This window comes from Oncorhynchus clarkii, chromosome 3 (genome assembly GCF_045791955.1).
Source record: "Oncorhynchus clarkii lewisi isolate Uvic-CL-2024 chromosome 3, UVic_Ocla_1.0, whole genome shotgun sequence".
NCBI classification, from domain to species: Eukaryota; Metazoa; Chordata; class Actinopteri; order Salmoniformes; family Salmonidae; genus Oncorhynchus; species Oncorhynchus clarkii.
The window spans coordinates 77,010,857-77,022,207 of record NC_092149.1 but is presented as its reverse complement, the minus strand read 5'-3'; the positions used below and the strand labels follow the sequence as shown (position 1 = coordinate 77,022,207).

General features: G+C 41.3%; 1 protein-coding gene across 5 annotated transcripts; it reads left to right on the top strand.

The window, feature by feature from the left end:
• The first annotated feature begins 547 nt into the window (after window positions 1–547).
• Window positions 548–9,483, top strand: LOC139404759 (PHD finger protein 11-like). Of its 5 annotated transcripts, none has more exons than XM_071147362.1 (17): window positions 548–762; window positions 3,718–3,822; window positions 3,968–4,101; window positions 4,601–4,635; window positions 4,896–4,981; window positions 5,386–5,407; window positions 5,528–5,610; window positions 5,735–5,757; window positions 5,966–6,036; window positions 6,467–6,545; window positions 6,759–6,784; window positions 6,874–6,935; window positions 7,305–7,377; window positions 7,478–7,576; window positions 7,628–7,981; window positions 8,076–8,147; window positions 8,272–9,483. In XM_071147362.1, the coding sequence occupies exons 1-17, from the start codon at window positions 643–645 to the stop codon at window positions 8,346–8,348; spliced, it is 1,521 nt and encodes a 506-aa protein (XP_071003463.1). In that variant the 5' UTR covers window positions 548–642; the 3' UTR covers window positions 8,349–9,483. The 5 variants fall into 5 exon arrangements, with proteins under 5 accessions (XP_071003463.1, XP_071003462.1, XP_071003461.1 ...); XM_071147361.1 differs by having other exon boundaries at window positions 6,874–6,936; window positions 7,297–7,377; XM_071147360.1 differs by having other exon boundaries at window positions 7,311–7,377; window positions 7,478–7,981.
• The last annotated feature ends 1,868 nt before the right edge of the window (window positions 9,484–11,351 follow it).

Below are 11,351 nucleotides of genomic sequence, written 5' to 3'. Positions count from 1 at the left end.
TGACATAACACCCGGAAATGAGCTCCAATTGATTTTAATTTAAATATGTTCAACTATTCATAAGCTTAGAGACACGTGATGGTAACAAAAGTCAGCAAGGTTTGAAATAACCGCAGACCACGTGTATGGTCGTGTGTGCCAGCGGTTTGCTGATGTCGTGAACAGAGTGCCCCATGGTGGCGGTGGGGTGATGGTACACCATTGCATTTTATCGATGGAAATTTGGATGCACAGAAAGACCTTGACGAGATCCTTTTCTTTTAGGGCGTCTTTGACCAACAGATGCATATCTATATTCCCAGTCACGTGAAATCCATAGATTAGGACTTAACTTATTTATTTCAATAGACTGATTTCCTCATTAACTTAGTAAAATCTTAAACATTGTTGCGTTTGTATTTTTGTTAAGTATAGTTGACGATTCATGAAGTTTACTGTAGTTACCAATGCACAATGCCCTCTTGCACCCCCCCCCCCCCAAGTAGAATGAAACTAAAACCACACCGATACTAGCCTCGACAACATTTCCGAAGAAGCGAAACCGGATGCCCAGCCAACACGGAATTTCTTAGTGGCAGACTGGCGGAGGTTGGCGCGAACAATTTTCTGATTTGGGAAAGATAATACACGAACACCAGCAGGATGGGTACCGATCAACATGGCAAGAAAGTCCAATGCGTACTTTGTCTAACGTCCGAGGAAAATCGGACAACTGGACCGTTATCAACGAAAGGTTCTATCACCGCTCATCAGAACTGCTTGGTAAGATTAAAAGCTATATTGCTGCGACCTGTTATTGAAACTACACGGATAATTTGAAGATGTTGGTGCTGATAGGCTAGCAAAGAACTAAAACGAGTTAACAGGGTTTTCCAAACTCAGTCCTCTTGACCCCAAGGGGTGCACGTTTTGCGCCAGCACTCGAGATCCCCAATGGATCGTTTTTGTGTATTCCCTAGCACTACACAGCTGATTAAAGAAATCATCAAGATGTGATCATTTGAATCAGCTGTGTAGTGTTAGGGCGTGCACCCCTTGGGGTCCAGAGGACCGAGTTTGGGAGACACTTAGCTAACAAGCTATGGTGGACAGTGGAGCCACAGGGTTTTTAAACCCAGAGATGCAACATCGCGAGAGTTCCGGGAACGTTAGCGGAATTTACCGGTTTAGGAAGGCAATTGGGTGTGTTAGGAAATTCACTCTAGAGTGCGCTCTGAACGAAAGCTCTGAATTTACGAACGACCAGAGCGCACTCTAGAGTGAATTTACTAACACACCCAATTGCCTTCCTAAACCGGTGAATTCCGCAAACTTCTCAATCCTAAAGTCCATTTACATTTTTGTAAAAAAAATTTTTTTAAAAACGTAATATCGAAGGAGTCCCTTTGATTTGACAGCGTGCACATGCGCAAGACGACCGTTATGCCTTTGCTAGACAACTTCGCCATGACAATGCCTACGAGTGTGATCGAGGGTTTTCTATTGGAGGAGCAGTTTTAGCCCATGTTCATACTGCACTGTTTTTGGTCGGGCTCTATTTGGGCTTGGTTACGATAGGAGACCACTAAAGAAGAGACAACTTTACAAATTAGATAGGCTGCATGGCTTTGTGGTTTACTTTCCCATTTAAATTCTCAATGCAGTTAGCCCTAGGCAAAGGTCTTCCCTGGCCTAGGTTGGAGATGTGGGCCAGTTATTTGGGGTAATACTGAACGATTAACCGACATATTTAGTTGTTATTAAACAACTAAGTAACGGACGTCGATTAAATTACTTGAATTCCATTTAGTTCGTTTTATTTATTTTTTTGTGATCCCAACTCGCCTTTTCTCTAGAGAAATCAACTCAAGAACCATGTGGGACGCTGAGCGAAAGGGAGTTTTCATTAAGCAAATAATTAAGCAAATATTCAACCTAGTTCAGCGCAAACGTAATAATTAACTACAATGACCATAATCCATTGGGCCTGTTTTTTCCCGTTTCGTAATTAGTTCAACAGCCACAAAATCATAAATCTCTCCTACTACATTAGGTTGGATGCACGTAGACCGCATGAGAGAGGAATGTACACAACAACGACGAGATAGAGGGATAAGTATTCCTCGTCGTCTTTGAAGAACGAGTCAAATGATATTGTCAGACAACTCTGCAGCTAGCCTAGCTAAATAGGATGACTGAAGACAGGACAGTATGGGGAGTACAGAGAAAGTTCAAATCAAATTTGATCTGTCAAATGCGCCAAAAACAACAGGTGTACCTTACCATGAAATGCATACTTAAAAGCTCTTGATCAACAATGCAGTTTCAAGAAAATAGATGTAAGAAAATAAACTAAAGTAAAACAATAACGAGGCTATATATAACCTTAGGGGTTACCTGTACCGAATCAATGTGGTGTCAATGTAAATAGTCCAGGTGGCCATTTGATGATTTGTTCAGCAGTCTTATGGCTTGGAGGTAGAAGGAGCCTTTTGGACCTAGACTTGGAGCTCCAGTACCGCTTGCCATGCAGTAGCAGAGAGAACAGTTTCACTTGGGTGGCTGAAGTCGAACATTTATTTGGTCTTTCCTCTGACACCGACTAGCATAGAGGCCCTGGATGTCAGGATGCTTGGCCCCAGTGATGTACTGGGCCGTACGCACTACCCTCTGAGGTGCCCAATGGTCGGATGCTGAATAGTTTACATACCAGGTGTAGATGCAACCTGCCAGGATGCCCTCAACCTGTAGAACTTTTTGAGGATCTGGGGACCCATGCCAAATGTTTTCAGTCTCCTGAGGGGTAATAGACATTGTCATGCCTTCTTCACGACTGTCTTGGTGTGTTTTGACCATGATAGTTTGTTAGTGATGTGGACACCAAGGAACTTGAAGCTCTCGACCTGCTCCACTACAGCCCTGTTGATGATAATGGGGGCCTGTTCGGCCCTCCTTTTTCTGTTGTCCACGATTAGCTCTTTTGTCTTGCTCACGTTGAGGGAGAGGTTGTTGTCCTGGCACCACACTTCCAGCCTATAGGCTGTCTCATCGTTGTCGTAGGCCGTCATTGTAAATAAGAATATGTGCTTAACTGTCTTGCCTAGTTAAATAAAGGTTAAATAAAACAAATTATTGTGCTGAGCGATTACAGTGCTTTTCTAGGTCGTTTTGGTTAGACCAGAGTTTCCCAAACTCGGTCCTGTGCCCCACCGGGTGCATGTTTAGTTATTTTCCCTAGCACCACACAGCTGATTCAAATAACCAACTATGACCGAGTTTGGAAACCCTGCATTAAGGGAAAAATATACTCGTCAGCAGAGCGGAGAGAGAATCCCCCACCCCAAAACATCTTCCCATGCATTCCTTATGAGTTTAGTACAACTATCATACCCACTCAGAACCCCCAAAATAACATGCATGCCCGCCCAAAAATAACATCCATTGTTTGTTTGTAAACCATTTAATTGTAAACAAACACTGAATGGCTTCAAAACATGGTTAAAAACTAATGTTGATCTCATGGATGGTCAGTCTTCCCATCCACAGCTCTGTGAATTTGATTGTTTACCTAACATTTAGACCTATTATGTGCTTTATTTGTATTTTTTGGGGTGAGATACGTGTTATGTAACCACTCAAATTCATAGATGCAAGGACTGACCATCTATGATAATCCCAGATTGTTGTTTGAATCCTAGATTGCCCCTTTAACTCTGCTCTGTGTTGTCTGAATTGCAGCTGTATTCATCAGGGATTATTTGCCAGAATTCGCCAGAGTTTGACGACTTGTTTGGTTTCTCTGTGGAAGACGTCCTTAACGAGTTGAAAAGGGGAAACAGACTGGTGAGGTTATTTTATTGTTTCCTTTGGTTGTTTGAAGGAATTAAGTCTGTTTTTGTCGGATCAACTAGTTATGTATGATGTTTAGTTATCTAATGTAGCCATTACAAAACAAACTGTTGCTTACAGTACTTTTTATCCTCCCCAGATTTGTTACAGATGTAAGAAGAAGGGTGCCACGGTAGGATGTGAGGTGAAACGCTGTAAGAAGTCCTACCACTACCCCTGCGCTGTGCGAGATGGGGCCCAAAACGTCGATGACCACACAGAAGAGAAGTTTACGTAAGTGCGAGGCACAACGTCTTTTCTTTCTAAACAATTGTGAAATATATTTTTCAACCTCATTGCAAATGAGAGGTGGTTCTCACTTACCAACTTAAAGGGATACTTCAGGATTTTGGCAATGAAGCCCTTTATTTATTTAGTTGAAATTTTTGAGATGCACCATCTTGTTTTCAAGTGTCCAAATGAAAAAGCAAAACAAACAAACAATAATGATCTACTTCCCCAGAGTCAGATTAACGTGTGGATGCCATTTTTATCTCTCTGTGTGCAGGTGGAAGGAAGTTGCATACTAGGGTTAGCGCAATGCGCTAAAATAGACTTTCAGTCATTGCGCTAATGATAGTTAGCATTGACTCGCGAAACTACCTCTAGCTTCCTTCATACTGGATGCAGAGACATACAAATAGCATCCATGAGTTCATCTGACTGGGGAAGTAGATAAAGGTCATGAGCATGTTATTAAATGGGTCTCTATGACTGTCTCTGTGTTTTACAGGTTGTACTGTCTGAAGCATAATCTGGCGATAGCAGGTGAGTTGGCTGGTTCATGCCTGTAGGCTACCTGAGTAACTGTTACTATAGTAGTAGACATCAATGAATTTGTTTATCCCAATATCCATCTGGTTGTGTTTAGTTGATTTAAATACCTATTCGTCCATCAGGGCAAATCTTCCTGTCTTTGTACACAAACACGCAGCCTCTGCCGGTCCAGCTGGCAGTTCCAGCAAAAAGCTGTAAGTTATAGGTTTTTCTTTAAATTGTTAATGAGGGATGTTTCTGTCTCAACACAGCAACCAATGAAACAGTGAGTAGAGCTTTTTCTACCAACGGTGATTCAGACACAACGATGAAAAACAATGGAGAAACGTCACCCAAGGTCTGTATTTCACTGACTGTACTGTAATAACACACATACAGGACCATTGTGGAATGGATAGTTAATAGCTAGGCCTTTATATGACTGATTACCTGGTCACCATCATTGAACCACATCATCCAGCTAAATTCTGAGAAGCAAAAACAAATAAATGAATTAATTTCCGTTCCCATTTCCAACTGTTTTGTCTGGTCTGTGAGAGGAAAGAGGAAAGCCTCAGTCTAGAGCACATCGATAGTGGCATTGTCAAGTGAGTATGAGGAGGCGTTTTTCATTCCAAAACAACATCTTTGCTCCTTAATTTCTATCATTAATGTCAGTACAGTGCTTTATTATTTAGTTGTGAGAGCCTGGCATGTCTGTCTTTGTCACTTAGGTTGTATTGTAAAAAGCATAAACCACAGTTGTTGCAGAAAGAGCTGAAAGGTGAGTCATTTGTCTCCATTGACTCACATCAACATAGACTTGACTTCTCCTTTGGTTGTGTTTCCCTGTAGTTTTTAAGATCAGATTTATCATGTAGAAATGTATGTTTCAATTGTAAAGGACTTGATGCAGTGGCAGGACCCTCATCTTACCATAGTGACTCCAACGTGTCTAGTAAACGACGACAGAAACAAACACCCAAGGTGTGTATTTAGCTGTTGAGAATGGATGTGTCTTCAGTTAAGAAAGTCATGGAATATGCTCATGTAATCATATATGATAATATGATAGTGAACCGTAATCTCTTTGCTTTTGCTGTTGGAACAGAGACGGTTGAGCTGCTCTAGCACGTAAGTATGGAATTGATGTATGCATGTTGAAGTTGGGTGGTCTGTTTCTTTGATGCTGACCTGCCCTGTTCTGTTTTGCGTTTTGAGTGCATGTAGCTTTATTAACAGTCTTTGCTGTCAAAAAAGTGAAATATGTAAATATGTCTCTTTAATTCTCTGGACACTATTTTTCTGAACACTGTGCAAGTTGTTACTTTTCCTGTCACAGACCTGAAGGGAAATCATCAAAAAAGTCCAGAAAGTGGAGCAAGAATATTCAGAACGATTTCTCAAACTCAGGTTACTTTATTTTTCCAGTAGGCTCCCTTTTCATTATCTTGATTGTTGTCGATTTATATTTATACTGAACAAAAATGTAAATGCAACATACAACAATTTCAAACATTTTACTGAGTTACAGTTCATATAAGGAACACAAGCTGCACCTGTGTAATGATCATGCTGTTTAATCAGCTTCTTGATATACCACACCTGTCCGCTGGATGGATTATCTTGGCAAAAGAGAAATGCTCAATAACAGGGATGTAAACACATTTGTGCAAGAAATATGAGAGAAATAAGCTTTTTGTGTGTATGGAACATTTATGGGATCTTTTATCTCGAGAAACACTTTACATGTTGCATTAATATTTTTGTTCAATATACAGTAGTTTTTACAAAGACGAGTGATGCATCGCATTGATTAGTATTTGTGTATGTTCTGTAACAGACGGAGTTGTGAATGGAATTGACATGGAGTTAGCCCCTTTGGAGTCTGATCTAGAAGACAGTGTGTTCTCTGAAAACAGGTAATGATGATGGCGCTCCAGTCTGGTATCAATAAAACTACTGTTTAGTCTGATGGGTATGAAAACCCAATCATGACACATGTTATCTTTTCAGTGTTGAGGCGGTTCCTGTGTAGGCCAAATATTCTAGAAAGGGGGGAGGGAGATAACAGTTGCCTGCCTCTGTATTGTACAGTGACGTTAGAAAAATAATTTTGCTCTCTTACATCCCAGAAATCATGCTGAGGCTCTCACCAGAGGTAAAACATGTCAGGGTGCACACACAGCATATTGCCAGGAGGTTTAATATCAAACCTGATAATAACAAAACCACTGTGGTTTTCCTCAGGATGTCAGCCAGAACCTGAACACAGAGACGATAGCGATGGGGACCATACAGTCATAGACTCAGTGAGTTACACAACTCTGACTATTCTTGTCCAACACTTCCTGTGGCATTACCGTGTCTCTATACTGGTCCTAAACTATTGGTTTGATCATTACTGTGTCTCTATACTGGTCCTAAACTATTGGTTTGATCATTACTGTGTCTCTATACTGGTCCTAAACTATTGGTTTGATCATTACTGTCTCTCTATACTGGTCCTAAACTATTGGTTTGATCATTACTGTGTCTCTATACTGGTCCTAAACTATTGGTTTGATCATTACTGTATCTCTATACTGGTCCTAAACTATTGGTTTGATCATTACTGTATCTCTATACTGGTCCTAAACTATTGGTTTGATCATTACTGTATCTCTATACTGGATGCTGAGTCTCAGAGTCTGTTGCTGCCTGTGATGCTGTGTGTGGTGTCTGAAGAACCCTCTCAGGACACAAACCTCTCAGGTAACTACTCACCTTCTATACTCCTTACTATCCCTACTTATCAGTTTAGTCTTGGAAAAGCTTTGATAATGCAGACATTTTTTGTTCTCTCTCCTCTCAGTGTGCAGCTCTCAGCCGTGTTCTGCGGCTAGTCCTGGTTCACCTGTCCTCTCTGGTCGACAGGGCAGCTCTCTCACACTTGGTCCCATCTCATCTGTCCACTCTGGTCGACAGGGCAGCTCTCTCACACTTGGTCCCATCTCATCTGTCCTCTCTGGTCGACAGGGCAGCTCTCTCACACTTGGTCCCATCTCATCTGTCCACTCTGGTCCACTCAATGTCACCAACACACCTACTCGTACCAGTCCACCAGTCTCACCTGTCCCGCCTGATTACTGTTTCACCCCTGTGTCCTCTCCACACTCTGTATCCAATCGTCCCCTGGCTGGGCCCGGAGGCCTGGGTTCACCTATTGGTTCTGGCTCTGGCTCTGACTCTGCAGCCAGCAGAGTGTTCTGGAGAAGGTGTAACGAAGCAGGCTGTACACAGTCCATCTTCACCACCTTCTTTTCTGACATGGTCAGCATCTCCAATAGGATCCTGTCGGATAAGGCCAGTCAGGAGGGTGAGTGGCACGGTTGGGTTGTATAAAATAAAACCAGATGAATCCATGTTGGGAGCATATTATCAGAATCTGTGACTTTGTTTCTCGCTCTCAGATTATGATCTCTCTCTGAGAGTGATGGAGGCTTCTGGAAAATTATCACAGATGCTCTCAGAGCAGGAGAGAGGTGAGAATTGGTGGTTTAATTATTGGTGTACAGGAGTTTTCATAGCATTGTGTGAATGTTAAGGCTTCTTATTATTTTAAAGCTTGTGAAATCTAAATCGAATGTATTCTCCCCCTTTGTTCAGAGTTTAAGAAGAAGCAAATGGAGTTACAGAGCGCTACGGCAGCCATAAGGGATGCCAGGTCAGCCCTGAAGAGATAAGCAGCCCTGCCAGGTCAACTACAACCCCCATAATCCACCTTCCCTCATTGTTAATTGGCATCACAAGATTTTATGGGGTGCATTATGCAGCCATATTGAGAATTTGATTTCACAATAGTTTTCACGTAGATCCACTTTCTTACCTTGTCAATATTATAATCCCCCCCCAAAAAGTACTGTTGTTGTTTATACTGTATGTTCAAACTCCGAGACCGAGAACCAATTATGAAACAAGAGGCTGCCATTTTGCTTGCCAGTAACAAAATGATGTTTTACCTTTTAAACAATATATATTTTTATATAAATATATATTTCTATGAATAGATCCCAAAAATTGTTGCTATTGTGTTGATAGCAAGTATACAAAACATTAAGAACACCTTCTCTTTCCATGCCACAGACTGACCAGGTGAATCCAGGTGAAAGCTATGATCCCTTATTGATGTCACTTGTTAAATCCACTTCAATCAGTGTAGATGAAGTGGAGGAGACCAGTTAAAGAAGGATGTTTTAGCCTTGTGACATGGATTGTGTATGTGTGCCATTCAGAGGGTGAAAGGACATGGCAAACGATTTAAGTGCCTTTAAATGGGTACCCACCCAAATGACAGCCAGCCAATCATACTGGTTTGTGTCAAGAACTGCCACATTGGTGGGTTTTTCACACTCAAAACACTTTCCCGTGTGTATCAAGAATGGTCAACCACCCAAAGGACAGCCAGCTTTACACTACTATGGAGTCAATATGGGCCAACATCCCTGTGAAACTCTTTCGACACCTTGTAGAGTCCATGCCCTGTTGAATTGAGGCTGTTCTGAGAGCAAAGGGGGGTGCAACTCAATATTGTGTTCCAAATGTTTAGTATACTCAGTGTATATTTGGATGTGAAATTGTTGCATTGCGTAGTACGTCAAAGCATTCATTTCAATCATTTTTATATCCCGGACTGAAATTTGACATCTTCTGTACCTAGAACTTCTTATAATCTACATGATTAGGGTTTAGAGTTATTCCTAAATCCTATGAGTAGGAACAACTTGCATGTGTCTAATTGCTCAACCACTTATTTTAACTGCACTGTTACATGTTTTCACACTTTTTATTCATTCAGTAATAAATGAAGACCCAAACTTGTCTGTGGCAGATTAGAGTTCCCTTATTGCATCTTATTCTGAGGTGATAAACACCACACTTGGATTTGAACCATGAACATTCTGCATGGCAACCGGCATGTCATGCCCTCCACCCTCACTATTACATCATGCTGTAAGCTATGGTCTAAAGTACTTAAGTTGTTTTTTGTGGTATCTTTACTTTACTATTTATATTTTTTACAACTTTTACTTTACTACATTCCTAAAGAAAATGTACTTTTTACTCCATACATTTTCCCTGACACCTAAAAGTACTCGTTACATTTTGAATGCTTAGCAGGACAGGAAAATTGTATAATTCACACACTTATCAAGAGAACATCCCTGGTCATCCCTACTGTCTCTGATCTGACGGACTCACTAAACAGGCATAATTTACAAAGAGTTTGTGAGTGTTGGAGTGTGCCCCTGGCTATCTGTCCAAAAACATAAATGGTGCTCTTTGCTTAATAAGGAATTAGAACTGGTTTATACTTTTACTTTTGATACTTAAGTATATTTAAAACCAAATACTTTTAGACTTTTACTCAAGTAGTATGTTACTGGGTGACTTTCACTTGTCATTTTCTATTAAGGTATCTTTACTTTTACTCAAGTATGACAATTGGGTACTTTTTCCACCACTGTAAACCTGGTGTTTAGGCCAATCATATAAGCTCTGAAAAATATCTGATGTGATTGGTAAAAAGAGCAATTAGTGAAAAAAATATACAAGTTGGGCTGTCTGTCCAAACACAATCCAATCCACGCTCATATTTTGATTGGGATTCAATCATGTTTGTAGACAAGCAGCTTTCCAGGACATTGGATTAAAGGTAAACGCTGCATATGTCGGTTCATTTGGGAACTACTGGAAGTCAAGTACACTATTTTAGCATGTTTTCAGTTGGATTAAACGTTTGCTGCGTTGAGTGACGGTTTGTACGGAAGGAATCCTTTCCCCAAAACGTTCTTCAACATTCTGGAACAGACTTTGTAGTATGTTTGCTCGTTTGCTGGGGGTGGCTTGAAGCAATGAGTGACTTATTTAAAAGGGCAGAGGTGCACAAACCCAACTCCTCCCCATTTTCAACTGGTCATTCAGAACATCAACGTTTTCCATTTAGTTGAAAACTGCACACTTTTTCCGTGCTGAACGCAGCCCTGGACTCCAACCACTGAACTGTCACTAACCTCTGCCCACTGAGCTTTCATCTAACCCAGGGGTGTCAAATTTCATTCCACGGAGGTCCCAGTGAGTCTGCAGGTTTTAGTTTTTTCCTTTCAATTAAGACCTAGACAACAAGGTGAGGGGAGTTCCTTACTAATTAGTGACCTTAATTCTTCAAGTACAAGGAGGGGACCACTGCTCCCCCCCTGTCAACCCCTCGTGCCACACAGTTTGGGGACCACTGATCTAACTGATCAAAGGTGTTCTGCCCTTGAGGTAAAGTGGCCTTCAGAACTGGGTCCAATAAGGAACACTGTACTGAGCTGGTCAGTGTCTTTTTATTGGTTCAGCAGTCTGGGGTCATATTGAGAAAGGCCAACTGGCACTTCATACAATTGGCATAGTCATGTCATAGTCATAGAAATAAATGACTGATTGTTGGAATGGAATCAAAACTGGAACCAGACACTCGTCAAAGCAACCGTGACCCAGCCGTCCTCCTGACAGGTGTGGCATATCAAGAAGCTGATTAAACAGCATGTTCATTACACAGGTGCACTTGTGCTGGGGACAAAAAGGCCACTCTAAAATGTGCAGTTTCGTCACATAACACAATGCCACAAATGTTTTAAGTTGAGGGTGTGTACAATTGGTATGCTGACTGCATGACATCCAACAGAGCTGTTGCCAGAATGTAA

Coding starts and splice junctions, on each gene's coding strand:
- LOC139404759 (XM_071147357.1), top strand. CDS start 643: ATGGGTACCGATCAACATGGCAAGAAAGTCCAATGCGTACTTTGTCTA. Junction 4,102..4,600: donor CACACAGAAGAGAAGTTTAC/GTAAGTGCGAGG, acceptor TGTGTTTTACAG/GTTGTACTGTCTGAAGCATA. Junction 6,546..6,758: donor AGTGTGTTCTCTGAAAACAG/GTAATGATGATG, acceptor CTTACATCCCAG/AAATCATGCTGAGGCTCTCA.